General features: G+C 36.7%; 1 protein-coding gene across 1 annotated transcript in view; it reads left to right on the top strand.

Moving 5' to 3' along the window:
* The first annotated feature begins 235 nt into the window (after positions 1–235).
* Positions 236–17,438, top strand: part of LOC127809530 (cell number regulator 1-like) — a 95,592-nt gene continuing 78,389 nt past the window's right edge. The window contains exon 1 of the mRNA XM_052348388.1: positions 236–396. Within this exon, the coding sequence (XP_052204348.1) occupies positions 246–396 (151 nt within the window). The 5' untranslated portion in view covers positions 236–245. The remainder of the gene's footprint in view (positions 397–17,438) is intronic.

The raw sequence follows: 17,438 nt of genomic DNA, 5'->3' as shown, positions 1-17,438 counted from the left end.
GAAACCCTAGGAGCCGGCAGTGTACGTTGCTCCGGAAGAAGGCTTCCAGAAACCCTCGGAGCCGGCACTGTACGTTCCTCCGGAAGGAGGCATCCCTGGCCCCTCCGCTTCTCTTGCCCCCTCCGGCAACCCCTTATCTGGAGGACTCACGCCGTGGTCCAGCAGCCTCTTTGGCTGCTCCGGCGATGTTGGAACCTGTATGTTATAATTCCATTATTATTTTGAATACACACACACACACACATATGACCAATTACTTAATGTTTTCTTATTTAGGATCAAGAATTTCTAAGTTTGATTTGTTCAATTTGGTTGTTATTGCAGGCTGCATAACGTGCTGCTGTCCATGCATTACGTTCGGGCAGATTGCTGAGATTGTAGACAAAGGAGCAACACGTAAGCACCAAATTAGAGATGAGACATATAATTGGTACTGGAATGGTAAATTAAAAAAAAAAAAAATCACTTGTGTTTCATCAGAAAGTGGATTGCCACTCAAGTGACATGAGAGTTGGCATGATGGAGCAAAGGTCTTTCGAGTTCCGTCATGAACGATCTCTTTTTGTCTCTGTTGTTGATCTCATTAAATGGTTCTTAGACTTACTCGTTTTACCCAAAAAATAAATAAATAAAAAAATAAACAGAGCAATCTCCTACATGTTTTTGCTGATTTAATTTTTTAAATTTGGGTCAAGCTAATTATTTGCTAAATTTTGGTGGTGCAGCGTGTGTGGTGGCAGGAGGTATTTACGCCTTGATATCCTCTGTGTTTGGTTGTGCGTGCCTCTATTCTTACTTGTACCGCTCAAAGATGAGGAATCAATACATGTTGAAAGAGAGCCCCTGCGCTGACTGTTTCGTTCATTTTTGTTGCGAGACGTGCGCCTTGAACCAAGAGTGTCGCGAACTTAAAAGCCGTGGATTCGATGTAGCCGCCGGTATATAAACTCAAGCACTCCTGAATTTCTACTTTAAAAGTGTTAATTGGAGCTAACATTTTTTTATATAAGGCGAAGTAAAAGAACTTCTAAAACACACTGAGAACATTAGATTAAGTCTTTTAAACGTTTTAGGCCATAATTAACGATAATGAAATTTGATGATACTACTAGATATTAATGTTGTGTAGCTCTAATTAATATCCTTGGTTGGGAAAAAAAATTCAAGATCTATATGTCACCTATTGAAATCTGAAAATTATAAGTTTTCTAAGTTTCGGTGGATCTCTATCCCAAGTTTTTACTTAAAAAAAATAGAAGAGATAATAACCAATTAAATTTTTTCTAAAGTTTTAACTACAAATATGGTATACCATTACTACATGTATATATAATACAATTATTCTGTCTTCTTATTCCAAACTAATATTGAAATTTGTGGAGTTATCCAACATATATAATACTAGTTCATGCATTGGAATTGATGGATTTTGTTTAGTTGTGGTGGTTTGTGAATTATTTGTTGTGTATTCAGTGTGTGAGTCTAAGCATGAGTTTGTGTCCTACATTAGTTGGGTAAAGAGATGAGAGTGGGTATTTATATTCCTCCTTCTCACTTGGGTTTGGGCCCTGAGGGGCATCCAGATTTTGTGAGCAAGCGAACCCTTTGGCCCTCGCGTGCGCCGTCATCTGTTTGGTTGGGCGGTCAGGTCAGTGTATATATATATATATTTTATATATCAAAAAATAAAATCATTAATATTTATTTTATTTTATTTTTATTTCCTTTCCTGGCGACGTTTCGGTGTCCTGGTGCCTTTACTTTTATACTTTATAGCAGCAGTTAATCGAAGTTAAACTCCAATCGAAGAGGCGTGGCATTCACTCTGTGAGTAAATATTGGTGTCGGTTCGTGCACCTCTGAAGCAGTATAAAAGGCAGGGGCACCTCGGTGTGCAAGCATCGGAGTTCATTTTCCTTCCTTTTGTTTGGTCCTTAAGTCGTGGAGAACTAGTGCCTCAGAGATCTACTAGAGCCCGTCATCGTGGTTGTCGTTGCCGTCGCCGAGTTGGTCGTCATATCCTGCGAAGCTAGTCGCCGTAGCTTGTCATAATCAGTATAGGGTGTATCTGCCTTCAGGACAGTGCCTTCGGCATGCTTCGACCGTTATCGTTCCTTATCGTCCTCCCAAATCAGTTTCTCCAGTGAGTTCGGGTTTGAATCCCCAGCTTTATATATTGTTGTGCAAGTGTAACTTTATTTTTGTAATACCCGGGAAATTATTAAGAGTATAAATGATATTAGATAAAGGGTATAAGAGGAATTTGAAGAAAAATAAGACTATGGGGTACACTAATGCAGCTTTGGACGACCGAATTAGTCGGAGGGAGTACCCCGGACCCTAGATAGTCAAGGAAAATGGTATAGTATCGACGAGTAATTTAAACTAGGATTTTTAGTAATAAAAGAAATTGGATCGGGAACAGTTTTTGGTACAGTTGTCGACTGGGCTGGGAAAACCGAATCGACATAGGAGACGTCCGAAAGGTCAATGAAGTGTATTAACGATCAATATTTTGTGTATAGAACAACCCTTAAGTGATTTCGGGTTGAAACGAGTGGATTTAAGGTCAAAACGAACAATCGGGCCAAAGTGCAATTTTCTAATTTTGCCCAAGGGAGGTCAAACGATAAAGTTTTAGAAGTTTCAGGGGTAAAATGGATAATAGAAATCTTGTGGGCCTTAATGGTGGTATTGGATAGTTCAGGGGTGCATGAGAAAAGCCAAAATGAGATTTGATAAAATTAGGGGGTAAAAATGCAATTTAGTAAAATTGGGCGGTGTGAACGCGCAAGGCAAAATCGGCCGCCGCAATCAACCGCACGTGGAGGTCGTTTCAGGCGATGGGACGGCCAAGGATGGTTCGGGGGAGGTGCTATACGGCGGGAGGAAGGCTTGGGGACCAAGCTTAGTCGTTGATTGGCCGGATTTTGGCCGAGTTTTGGCTATAAAAGGGGGCCGAAACTTCAAGGATTTGGCGAGTCAAATTGATCGATTTTGGGAGAGAATCGAAGGCAATGGATAGAGGGCTTTTGCTCCTTGGTGTGTGGGCTTCGTTTCTGGAGCATTTGGGAGGCAAATGAGTGCGTTTGATGGCCGTATGAAGCTCGGCCGAAAAACCCTAGGCGGTCCGCCACCGCGACCTGCAACTGCCGATTTGGACCTCTTTCCGGTGGCCTTTCGGCCTGAGATTGGTGCCTCTAGGATCGACATAACGAGGGCTTGAAGAGGGTGCCCTCAGATCTTCCATCGGACTCGTCGTCGTCGGCCGGAAAATTGGAGAAGAAGGTGGCGCGTGCAGCCACGCGCCACACACCAACCGCACCCACGCGCTAGGCGCGTGAGGGCGCGTTACAAGGGGTAATTTTGGTATTTTCTTCCAGTATTTTTGTTAATTTATTTTAGGAATTATTGTGTTGAAATATTTTGAAAAATATCTGAGGAGATAATTATTTTGGAATTATCGAGGTGAAAAATGGGAGAAAAATAGAGAAAATTATGGAAAAATTGAGGAAAATGGATCTTAATGCTTCCTTAATTAAATATGATGTTTAGGATGTGTTGAGGATCGAGGTTGAGTTTAAGCTCAAGTATTTGGGATTTGGCACGCAATCCGAGGCGTTGCACGAGGATTGGGGCGATCTGAATACATTCGAGGTGAGTGGTTTGATTCCAACTTTTCCTTGTCTTGGAAGTGTTTTTAGGTGCTTGTGGTGGGTTCTAGTGAGCGGTTATACCCTCCTAGACATAGATTGTTTTACAAGGCTTTTGCTTATGATCATTATGTCGATATTTGCTACATTGCAATAACTGTTTTATTTTAAAATGTTGGTGCATGGCGTGTAAATTTTCATATCATTTAATTGCATCGTTGGGTCCGTATGGGGCGGGATGGGGTCTACTTGAGGTTGGGACAATGTTAATCCAGGTGAACGGGTGTCACACTGGGGCACTCGAGGGAACAATGTTAAACCAGGTGAACGGGTGTCACGACGGTGCACTCGAGGGATTAACATTAGACCAGGTGAACGGGTGTTACAGTGGGGCATTCGAGGGATTAAGTATGTCAAGGTGATATCTCGAGTTAGACGTGTCTTGCATATTTACATTTGACTGAGTATGCCATGCTCGTGTGTCTCTCATGCATTGTATGAACTGTTTTATGCCGTCACTTAGATGTTTATCATCTAACTTGGGCTATGCCCCTGGAACGTTTAATGTTCCAGCCAGGAACTGCTGCGGGGGCAAGGATGTGGCCGGTTGAGGGCCAATGGTGCTTAGTTTGTTAAGTCGTTGTAACGTTTGGCGATTTAATATGCATTTCAGGTTGTAAATGAACAGTTGTATAATAGCAATTTTATCATTTGATCTGTATTACGTATTTTGCTATGGAAATACAATGTAAGAACTATGGTGTTTTGGTATTAGTGTATCCGCTGCGTTGTATTAAGACTCGTTTAGTTTAAGATTATTGATCTTGATAGTTAAACGGGCAAGACTGGGCTTTGCGGGGTTTTGTTTCTGCATGTGAAGATTGTTCTTGAAATACCGCGCGTGTGTAACTTAAAGAGAAAAAAAAAAAAAAGAAATCCCGGGAATACCCTTATAGTGACACGCCTGGCGAGACGGGGTGTTACAATTTTTTCCCTTATTTAGTCTTCTTGTTGTTAAGAGAAGATATATATATATATATACTCATCGAAGAGGCGTGGCATTCACTTTGTGAGTAAATATTGGTGTCAGTTCGTGCACCTCTAAAGCAGTATAAAAGGCAGGGGCACCTCGGTGTGCAAGCATCAGAGTTCATTTTCCTTCCTTTTGTTTGGTCCTTAAGTCGTGGAGAGTCAATGCCTCAAAGATCTGCTAGAGCCCGTTGTCGTGGATATTGTTGTCGTCATCGAGCTAGTCATCGTATCCTGCGAAGCTAGTTGCCGTAGCTTGTCATAATCGATACAGGGTGTATCTGCCTTCAAGACAGCGCCTTCAGCATGCTTCGACCGCTATCATTCCTTTTTGTCTTCCCAAATCGGTTTCTCCAGTGAGTTCGGGTTTGAATCCCCAGCTTTATATATTGTTGTGCACGTGTAACTTTATTTTTCCCCTTATTTAGTCTTCTTGCTGTTAAGAGAAGATATATATATATATATATACTCGTTGTGCTACTGTTGTTGCTTTGATATATATATATATATTGTTGTTGTTGTTGTTGATGGTACGGGGTGATGCTATATTTGTTGTGTTTAGTAGACAAATAATACTATTGTTCCAACAATCTGAAGGCAGATTGGAAAAAGGGAAAAATCAAGAAAAATATATTTCCTAATTGCATATGGCTGCCCCCAACACCAATGTCACCGTTGTCGCCGCGTTAACCTCTGTTGCTACTGGTATTCTGGTCGCTACTGTTGGACCGACTGTCACCAAAGCAACACCACATGTCGAGAAGCCACAACAATTTAACAACGATGATTTTAAGAGATTGTAGTAGAAAATGATCTCTTATTTAACCACCCTGAATTTGGCCCATATCCTCAAGAGGACTATCTGGTCACTCCTGAAGGAGATGTCACTATTGGAACACAAGTCACCAAGGAGGCATGACAACATTTAGATTTCCTCTGCCAAAACTACATATTGAGCGGGCTAGCAGACTCACTCTACAATGTCTATTGCATGGCCTACCCAACATCCAAGCAATTCTGGGAGGCACTGGACAAGAAGTACAAGTTAAAAGATGCAGGTACCAAGAAATTCTTGGTCAAGAAGTTCCTTGACTACAAGATGGTCGATACCAATCTGGTGGTGGTCAACTAGCTGGAAGAGTTGTAGGTTATTTTTAGTGATTTTTTGAGTGAGGGATTAGTAATTAATGAGCCATTCCATGTTGTCGTTATGATAGAGAAGTTACTACCTTCGTGGAAAGACTTCAAGAACTACCTCAAGCATAAGTGGAAAGAGTTTTCCATGGAGGATTTGGTTATCAGACTTCACATCGAAGAGGACAACAGAAAGGGAGATAAGGTCCCTCTCAGGTTGGAAGCTAGGGCTAACGTGGTTGAAAAGTCAAAGCCTTAACCCAAGAAACAATAAGGCAAGAAGAAGAACGGGAACATGGGTCCCAAGAATAAGACCCTTACCAAGCGCATCTAGGGGAGTTGTTGGGTGTGTGGTAAGACGGGTCATAGAGCTATTGGTTGTCGTCATAAGAAGGGATAAAACTCTAGTAACAACCAGCACAAGAACAGTCAGGCCAACATGATAGATGAGAATGTCAACCTGATTGCAATTGTCACAGATGTTTGCATGGTGTCTAATGCCAAGGGTTGGTGGGTGGATACTAGGGTTACGAGGCACATCTACAGGGACATAGCTCTGTTCACCACATATGAAAAGACTAATGGCTTTGAGAAACTATACATGGGGAATGCTTCTACGTCTCCAATGGTAGGAAAAGGCAAGGTCCTGTTGAAATGGACCTCTAGAAAGATACTTACCCTCAATGACATGTCATGTGTCGAAAATCCAGAAGAACTTAGTGTCTAGAACCCTATTGAATAAGAATGGGTTCAAGCTTGTATTTGAGTAAGACAAATGTACAACCTTGATACGAGGCACATTTGCGAGGACATGGCTCTGTTCACCATATATGAAAAAACTGACGGCTCTGAGAAAGAAATTGTACATGGGGAATGCTTCTACATCTCCAATGGTAGGAAAATGGAAGGTCCTATTGAAATGGATCTTTGGAAAGATACTTAGCCTCAATGACGTGTCATGTGTCAAAAATCCAGAAGAACTTAGTGTCTGGAACCTTGTTGAATAAGAATGGGTTCAAGGTTGTATTTGAGTCAAACAAATTTACAACCTTGATATGAGGCACATCTGCGGGGACATGGCTCTATTCACCACATATGAAAAGATTGACGGCTCTAAGAAAGAAACTGTACATGGGGAATGCTTCTATGTCTCCAATGGTAGGAAAAGGGAAGGTCCTATTGAAATGTACCTCTAGAAAGATACTTACCCTCAATGACGTGTCATGTGTCGAAAATCTAGAAGAACTTAGAGTCTGGAACCTTGTTGAAGGGGTTCAAGTTTGTATTTGAGTCAGACAAATTTACTCTGACTAAGGGGGGTATGTATGTGGGATGGGGCTATCCACTTGATGGAATGTTTAAGCTTAATGTACTAGCCTAGGTTCCAAAAAATAATGAGAATAAGAACAAGGCGCTTCTGCTTATACTGTTGACTTGTGTGATGTGTGGCACTCTAGGTTAGGGCACGTCAATTATCGCCCTCTTCAAAGAATGGTAAATTTAGGATTGTTGCCTAACTTTAGCATTAACAAAGGGCACAAATGTGAGGTTTGTGTCGAGTTAAAGTTCACGAGGAAGCTGTTTCCATCTGTGGAAAGAAATAGTGAACTACTTAATCTTATTCATAGAGATGTATGTGACATGAAGAATACTTCTACTAGAGGTGGGAAAAAATAATTTGTCACGTTCATAGATGATTGTAACAAATAGTGCTACATATATCTACTAAAAAGGCAGAAGTTGAAAATCAACTTGAAAAGAAGGTAAACGTGTTGAGATCAGATAGAGGTGGTGAATATGAATCATCGTCTCTTTTTGAGTTCTACAAGGTTCATGGTATAATCCATCAAACTACAGTGTCTTATACACTATAACAAAATGGTGTGTCTGAGAGGAAGAATCCAACTTTGAAGGACATGGTTAACTGCATGGTCAATAGTTCTAGTTCGCCCCACAACTTGTGGGGGGAAGCTCTACTTACCGCAAATTTATTGTTGAATAGAATTTTACATAAAAAGACTGACAAGTCTCCTTATGAAATGTGGAATGGGAAGCAACGCTTGTACTATTGTTCTACTTTTGTATACTTAGTTTTGATGATGAAAAATATATTTTATTAAATCCCTAAGTCATGAATCAAGGTGGTGGTTTTCAACATAAATCAATTTCAATATCAAGTATTACTTTGTGAGAATGAAAACCAAATAAATTTCAAGCATCAAGATTTCAAAGTCATATTTTTCTAAGTCTGGAAGGTTAGCACCTTATAAGGAGACATATATGAAAATGTTTTCTTTTTAGAAAACTAACTCCCAGTAATTCAATAACTAACATTTATTGGTGATAAAATGATTTTTAACGAATTTTTCAAGAAATAGAAAGTGTATATCTTGGAGGTGGTAAAATTGCAAAATCCTAAGTTTCTACTAAAACCCAAATTCTACTTTCTTATTCTTATGGATTTTGATTTTTTAGATATTTTTATTGAATCCAAATGGGGGGGTACTTTCTTATTTACATTTATGTATTAAAGTAAATAGAAGGTAAAATATAAATTAAACAAAATGAGGACATCTGCTTGTTCAATCTGTCGACTATATATGGCCTCTGTCGACTATCATGTAAGGATAGTCGACTATGGTTTTTCTTCTGTCGATTTGTTTGTTCATGATATTCAAAATTCTCTTTGTATTTTTGATTTGTCGACTATGTAAAAGGATTTGTCGACTATGAGAAGTTTTGGTTGAGCAATAGTCGACTATGCTTTCTTGTCTGTCGACTATGCCTAGTTTTATTTGAAAAAATAGTCGACTAACCCTTTTTATCTGTCGACTGTTTGTTTCTCAAAAATCAATAACCGCTAGTTTTTCAATCTCCAACGGCTAGTTTCTCATTCTCCAATGGTTCAATAATAGCTAGTTTTGGGCAAGACTCTTGGGATGCTTATATATTCATATCAAGGAGATCAAGAGAAGACTAATGGACGAGAATGAAATAATTTGAGCTTACTGTTACTCTCGTTTGTATTTACAGTGATTGTACTTCAATTTTTTTCTCTCTTCAAGGCTTTGATTTTAACTTGTATTAATTCATTCAAGCCTTGTTTTCATTGTGAGAGAACTTGTAACTAAGAGTGTCAACTCTTAGCATCTCATTTACATTTGTATCACTCTTATTTTCCTAGCTTTGTGCTAGAGGACTTGCTCATTGAAGCAAGGGGTTGTAATTCCTAGCTAGGTGCTAGAGGGCTTGCTTGTATAAGCAAGAGGTTGTAATTCCTAGTCTTGGACTAGAGGACCTACTTGGTTTAAGTAGGGGGTTTTAGTGGATTGTTTGCAAAATCCTTAGTGAGGAGCTAAGGTAGTGGATTAGGCTTAGGATAAGTCGAACTACTATAAATCCTTGTGTTTCTTGTTCTTGTGCTTCTTGATTTATTTATCTTTCCAAGCATTTCATTTTTCCTCACTTGGTTCACATTTTTTTTCTTTGTAAACTTACATCTGTCATTTTATATGCTTCACATTTTAAATCCTAAAACCTCAATTTGTATCAAAAGGTTTTCCAAGTTCAATTAAGTTTTTAAAATAACCAATTCACCCCCCTCTTGGTGTCCTCTATAGCACCTCCTGGTCTAACAATTGGTATCAGAGCCTAACTTCTTATTTCAAGGTCTAACAACTTGATGAGAGATCCATGGCTCTTAAAGAAGGTTATCCTATAAATGTGGTACTGTATTTTAATGGCTCATTCTATGATTTTTGGAGAAAAAGAATTTGTGTATTCATGACATCCATTGATTGTTATTTGTGGTATATTGTGGAAAAGGGTTTTGTTTTAAAACTAAAGATGGAATGGGATGATCGTGATAAAATAAATTTTTCTTTAAATATTAGAGTTATGCATATTTTACAGCATGCCCTAAGTGATGATATTTATGTTAAAGTTTCTAAATGCTCCAATGCTAAAGATATTCTAAACACTCTTGATTCATTATATCTTTCTAACAAATGTTATGTTGTGAGCAAGTTGATGAAAATTCACAGGTTGAAAATTCATTGAATCATCAACAAATAGAGGAGAAAGGAAGTTCCCGTGCCTCTAGTGAAGAAAGCTCAAACATGTGTTTCATGATAAATGAAGAAGAGGAGGTAACCTTTACTTCTACTCTTGTTATTGATATTGATCATGAGTCTAGTTCTTCGTATGCTTATAATGATGACAGTGAGAATGATTTTTCAAATGAAAAGTTATTGAATGCTTTGAATGATTTATATGAAAATTTTGAAAAGCTATGTTTGAAAAATAAAACTGTTCAAAAGAAATTAGATTTATTGTAACACCCCGTAAATAGCAATTTAATTTAATTTTGGGATAATTTGATTTAAAAGAAATATTAAAATAATTTGTTGTGATTAAATAAAATTAAATTATGTGATTTTAAAGAAATAAGAAATTAAGGTAATTGATTAATTATTTTAGGAATTTCTGGAATTAGAAAAAAATTAAAATAAATCAAGTTGTGTGATTTTTGGAAGTTTCGGGCATTAATGTAATTAAATAGGGGGTGTGTGTGTGATTAATGGAAGTTTGGGGGTGGCTGGTGCGAATTGCAGAAATGCTAAAAATTCACTTCAAATATAACTGAAGTTATATATAGGTTAAAGGCGTGCGGGTGGTGCGGGCGGTACGCGGGCGTGCGTGCGTGGGGCTGGTTACGGGATCGAATCACGGGGGGGCCTGCGTGCGCGAGGGCTGATTTTTAATCAGCCAAGCGTCCCAAAATGACGCCGTTTTGGGTTGAAGGCGGTGGCCGCCCCAACGCTGCCACGTGGCCGCGTTCTGGCCACTCCTTTTGCCCAATTTAAGGCCGAATTTTTAGCCAATTTCGGGCGTGCTTTTGGTGCAACGAACAGTAAAATTTTTTTACAGAAAAGAAGCAGTAGCTCGCGAGGGAAATTTGAGAAATTTGGGCTTCAAAAATCGGATTAAATCCCGTTTAATCCCAGATTTAATTATCCAGGTATGTAATTAAACTAGTAATTAATATTCTGTGCGATTGAAATTTTGTTTAGGGTCCAATTTTATTAATTTTGGCAATAATTGGAATATTGCAGTTTGTATAACTTTGACCGCGTTTGGTCAAATCGAGCCTAAGGCTATCTTCGGAAAGGCAAGTTCTTTATACCCTCATTATCGATTCGTTCGATGTCAATTTATTTGACCTCCCTTCGTTGATTTCGGTTGTTAATAAATTATGAAATTTTAAACGGTGTATTTAATAATTTAATTTATTAAACTGGTCTTGAGAGTTTTATTTGTTGGTTGCCTACGGGGGTTTGTGCCACCCCCAAGCCTATGAGAATGATGTCGTACTCACCCGGGGCTAGATTCTTAGCTGTCGGGTATTATTATTGGATTTTTGGTTATTTATTGGCTAGAGCGGTTGTGCAATAGAGGCAAGGATTAGCTGTTCGATGATGGTGTGACTGTCGTACGGTCTATCTTAGGCTATCAGATGGTCTCTCCTAGTCACGGACCACTGACCGGTGTCAGGCACTGCTGACTAGCTCTGCCGTTATGTGATTATAGCATGCATGATTATGTTTTATTCTTGTTGCATGGTTTGGTATGCACATGGGTACGGGCTGCATGTTGGGATTATCATGATTTGGTTATGCTTGGTCACGGACATCCTAGTTTGGTCAGGTTGGGATTATCATGATTTGGTTATGCTTGGTCACGGACATCCTAGTTTGGTCAGGTCGCATCCAGCACGGGCATATGCATCGCGTGTGATTTACTATATGGGCGGAGCATGGCCTGATGCCTGGATGTATGGGCGACTTGTATCACGTTGATGCTCACTACGCCATTGCATTTTATGTGCATTGCATGGTTACTGGTAGTATTTAGTTCTCGGACGGGAGTACCGTTCCGAGGGAGCCTATGGCTCGGCTTTTGGGAGTACCGACAGGGATATGGGTGACGGGAGTACCGACCCGAGACAGTGCGCACAGGTTTGTTGGAGATCTATGTTGCCTTTCAGGGCAGCGGCAGGTTGGTATGGGACTTGGGTGCCAGGTATCTTATGTGGGCCCCAAGGACCGGTATGTGCTTTCATTATGCGATATTGTTGCGTTGTTGCGTCACATGGCTTGTGTGTACATGTGGGTTTATATTGGGAGTGGTCTCCTCTTCTGTTTCATTTTCAGCCTTCATTTTCATATAAACTTGCTGAGTCTTGAGACTCACCTTGCTTTCCATCATTCCAGGTAAGGGTAAAGCAAAAGTCGAGGGTGAGGACCGCACCACCTAGTAGCCAGCCATGTTGGTAGGGTGTACAGTTAGCTGCCCCCGTCTTCTCTGATGTTTTGTTAGGAGTTCTGACTCTCATTTTTTACTGTGCCCGATTATTCCTTGTATCTTTTATTTGTTGGGACAGGTGTCTGTATATTCTTATATACTCCTTGACCGTTGTTCCAGCTGGGTACTTGTGGGCGTGCATGTATATAGTTTTGCTTCCGCTGTTGTATTTTTCGTATGTATGCATGCCAGGGTATTTTTGTCTTATGTCTATTTCTCTTTCCTCTATGTAAGCGCTTTCGTTCTGATAGACCGGGCGGTTGGGATATCCGGGCGGGGGTGCTTACATTTATTGTCAAAAGAATTAGAAGTTTTAAAATCTAAGAATGAATATTTGATTACTTCCAATAATGAATTGTTAAAGGAAACTGTTTTGGAAGAATTTGAATTGAAATCCTCAAATAGTGCATTAAATGAGAAATTTAGTTTAAAAGAGGAGATTACAAATTCATGTGATCATGAACTAGGTGTTCAAAATTTTAATAGTCAAAGAGCAAAAGTCAAGAGCTCACATTTACACACCTATCATGAAATTAAATGCTTTTATTGTGGTAAATTAGGTCACATTGCATACAAATTTCCTTTAAAAAGGAAATCATATTATGGACCTAAAATGAAATGGATTCCTAAGGAACCCAAGCCTTTAAATGTTTTTCATGCAAATCCTCAAGAATCCAAGCATGTTTTGATACCTAAAAACTCTCATTTTAAGAGGAATGTGCATAAGGATAAGAAGCAAACAATTTTCATAAAGAGGAAACGTAAGTCCTTTGCTTCACATCCTAACTATTGGTATCGTGTTTTTAACAAAGATTTTATAAGGAACTATCCCATGGTTCTTAAACAAGTATGGGTTCCAGAGGGAACCTTCTATGCTAACAGTGGTGATCCTAAGGTGGTTTAGGCACCAAAGACTTGTGGATAGTCATTTTTACAGGTTGCTTGTCATCTAAATGAATCTCAAAGTAAAATTTGTATGGATGTATCAAGCATGAAGAGAAAAGGGGGATGAAGGAGAAAATCAACTCCAATAGATTCTCATTTTACCAACTAAGAGTAAGAGATATTTAAATTTAATCATTGGTGGTATATTTCTTTCCCTAAACTCTTTGTATTTATAAGTTTTGATGATCTTGAGTTATAAGTTTGCTTCGATGATTTTGTTGAAGATCTTAATTAATAAAGGAGAATTATAGTGTTGTGATATATGCTTATGAGTAAAGGCAAAATGAAGTTTATTGATATATGCTAGAAAATGCTTCTTTGATAAATGTTCCTAATTAGCATAAGTCAATTATGTGATAAGAGATGTAAGTATGCTTTAATGTTAATTCATGTGAAGTATCTTGTTACAAAGCAAATGAAATGAAGATCATAGAAAACATGATAGAAATTGTACTTAGACTTATTCTCATCTAGTATAAGAGAAATGCCTAGTATCATTCATCTCCCATCTATTTATCTATGGCATAATGAACTAAGTCATGCAAATATAAATATGCTTCCACTATCTATCCAATGTGATCTTGTTGAAAGATTGCCTAAGCTTAAATATTGAAAAGACCATAGTTGTGGTGCATGAATGAAAGGCAAATAAATAAATATATTATTTAAGCCTAACAATAGAGTTACAATCTCTAGGTCTCTAACTTCACTTTATTTGGATATTTTTGGTCCTATGAGAACACTAAACTTAGGTGAAAAATAATATGTGCTAGTTATTATGAATGATTACTCTAGGTTCACTTGATAATATTTCTTGCATCTAAATGTGAAACATTTAGCCCATTTGAAATATTTTCAAAAGATAAAAGTATGTGTATTTCAAAAATTAGAAAGTGAACATGGGGATATTTTGAAATGAACAATTCAAGCACTATTGTGAAGAAAAATGATATTGGTCATAATTTTCTAGTGCTAGAACAAAATGAGGTAGTTGAAAAGAAAGATAGATCTTTACAATAAATGGCTAGAATTGTGCTATGTGACAAAATTCCTTTTTAATCTAATCCATTAACACCTCATGTAATATGTTGAATATGATTTCTATAAAGTCTATCTTAAAGAAAACCCCTATGAGTTATAAATCAAATATTCCATATTTTCATGTTTTTGGTAGTATATGCTTTATCCTTAACAGTGGTAAAAACTCTTTAAGAAAAATTTAATGCTAAGAGTTAGGAAATAATTCTCTCAGAATATTCTACTCAAAGTAAAGCATATAGGGTATATATCAAAAGAACTCTTATAGTAGATGAATTTTTTTCTAGTTATAGTTAATAATGTGAGAGTTGAAATTCTAAAACCTAAGGAAGATTGTGATAATGAATTTGATCTCAAGGAAATCAATCCATCATTAAAATGACAATATGCTTAAATGCTTAATGAAGAAAATGTAGCTCATGAAAAGAAAAAATCATCATTTTCAAGAGAGAAAATATGTAGCTTGTCCTTTCTCAAATAGAACCCAAAAATATTAAGGAAGCTCTTATTGATGAAAATTAGTTTATGGCTATGCAAGAAGAGCTAAATAAATTTGAAAGAAGTGGTGTATGCAATTGGTTCCAAGACCTAAGGATCACCCAATCATAGTAACCAAAAGGGTACTTATAAACCAAATTAGAATTAAATCTAGATTAGTAACTCAAGGGTACAATCAAGAAAAGTGAATCGATTATAATGAGACTTATGCCCTCGTAGCTAAGTTAGAAGCATTGAGAATATTATTGGCATTTGCATGTCACAAGAAGTTTAAGCTATTTCAAATTAATATTGAAAGTGCATTTTTGAATGGTTATAAATGAGGAAATATATGTAGATAAATTCTCTTGGTTTTGAGAATTCTCAATGAGAGGATCATATGTTCAAATTTACAAAAGAAGTATGTGATTTAAAACAAGCCCCCAAGTCATGGTATGAAAGTCCTAGCAAGTTTAGTCTGGAGGAAAAATTTAAAAGAGGTCAAAAAGATATATCATTGTCTCTAAACCTCATAACAAGGACATTTTATGAATCTACAAATAATCTATGTAGATAACATTTTATTCAAATCCTCAAATAAATCCCTATGGAATCAAATTGTCAATATAATGCCAAGGGAAATTTGAAATGAGCATAATGAGAAAGTTAAAAACTCTTCTAAAGATTGCAATCTAGGTAAGAAGATAAAGGAATTTATATATCTCTTCAAAAATACATCTTCTTAAGAAATCTAATTAGTAGCCACTCAAAAGAGTAGTACATCAAGCCTAGACAAATATGGAAAATGCCAAATGGTGGAAAATGAGCTATATAGAAATATGATTGGACTTTTACTACGTTTGATAGCTACTAGGATGAACATCATGTTTAGTATTTGCCTATATGCTAGATTTCAATCCAATCCTAAGAAATCCCATCTTGGAGGAAAAATAGCTAGAAAGAACACTAGTGATCCATGACAAGTTATAAGAAATTTCCTAGTGTCTTTGTTTAGAAGGAAGTGAATTTCCATTCCATTCTTTTTCACTAAAAGTGATTATATAGTTGCTCGAATCCTATGGATGGAACAAAAAGACTATGGCATAAATCCCCACAATATTCCAAATGAAATGTGCCAATACAAATGCTATAGCCCTAGCAAAAATTCAAGGAATCTTGCTCAAAAATAAAATATCAATTGGTATCATGTCCAAACCTATTGGAAATCAAACTCTAGATAAATCCCTATCAATTCTTGAGTTCAAGTGATTTTATCTGAACAAGTTTAGATCCTTCATGTCTCTCAAATCTATCATTGGTTAAATCAAAGGGCTTCGCCGTCAATCTCTTAGATCTCAAAAAAATTGATAAATGACATATTTTTGATGGCATATAGTATTCATGTCTTGAATCATTTATAATGCTATTTTTCTTGTATGAAATAGTTTGATTATCTTTGTGTGACAAATGAATACTTGAGTATGAAATCATGCTTTATTTGCTAAAGGATCATCTTGCTTCTTGAAGTTATCTATATGTAATGATCCTATGTGATTACAAGTATGGCTAAGATTATCAAAAGACAAATGCATGTTCTTAAAGCTTATCCTTAATATGTCTTGCATTAAATTTGCCATAACTTGTTTAGATTTATGTTTTTGGATGACCATTTATTCTTTGAACATATATATATGAGTGCATGTGGTTCATTCCTCAAATTTATGATCATTGTCATAATTTACTCTTGCGAAAATCATTTGAATTGAGACAAATTGCTATTCTATTTTATATGAAAAATGTCTCTATATCTTAAAACCTCCTGTATAAGTTTAAGGGGGAGTCTTTTTCAAAGAGAGTCTTTCTATTTGCTTGAAATGATTTATTTCACTCTTATATTGATCATTTAATGTATATGCCTCTTATATGATGAATGGCTATGCATTTGATCTAGTGCTTTGATTGTTTAAATATGAGTGATTACTTTGAAAGATATAGATTGGCTCTGATATGATCATGAGTTTGTAATATGGTATGAAAATTTATTTTGGCATCTCATGAAAAAGGTTTTTTTTTTTTTTTTTTTTTGATATATATATGACATGTGCTCAAAAATTATGTTTGATATTAATAATGTCATCTTAAGGGGGAGCTATCTCTAGTTCTTAAAACTATCTTTACTTGGTTATGTTTATCTCCAATTCATTTCTATTGAAAAGATTTTGGTTTAAGGGGGAGATTATTTATTTTAAGATTTGTGAAATCGTTTGAAATGTTTTTATTTAAAAATGAAGTTTTTCAAACTATCGTTAGGGGAGAGTTAAAAATGGGGAGAGAGATTATCTTTTGGTTTAAGGAAGAGTCTATTTTTTCAAAAGCCTTACCTTTTTGATTTATGACAAAAAGGGGGGGAGATTTGTTGAAATTGATTTTAAGTTTTGTCATCCTCAAAAAGGGGGAGAATGTTGTTCTACTTTTGTATACTTAGTTTTGATGATGAAAAATATATTTTATTAAATCCCTAAGTCATGAATCAAGGTGGTGGTTTTCAACGTAAATCAATTTCAATATCAAGTATTATTTTATGAGAATGAAAACCAAATAAATTTCAAGTATCAAAATTTTAAATCATATTTTTCTAAGTCTGGAAGATTAGCACCTTATAAGGAGACATATATGAAAATGTTTTCTTTTTAGAAAAATAACTCTTGGTAATTCAATAGCTAACATTCATTGGTGATCAAATGATTTTTAACGAATTTTTCAAGAAATAGAAAGTGTATATCTTGGAGATGGTAAAAT

This window comes from Diospyros lotus, chromosome 9, assembly GCF_014633365.1.
Source record: "Diospyros lotus cultivar Yz01 chromosome 9, ASM1463336v1, whole genome shotgun sequence".
NCBI classification, from domain to species: domain Eukaryota; kingdom Viridiplantae; phylum Streptophyta; class Magnoliopsida; order Ericales; family Ebenaceae; genus Diospyros; species Diospyros lotus.
The sequence above is the reverse complement of the archived record's forward strand: the minus strand, read 5'-3'. Positions and strand labels throughout refer to the sequence as shown.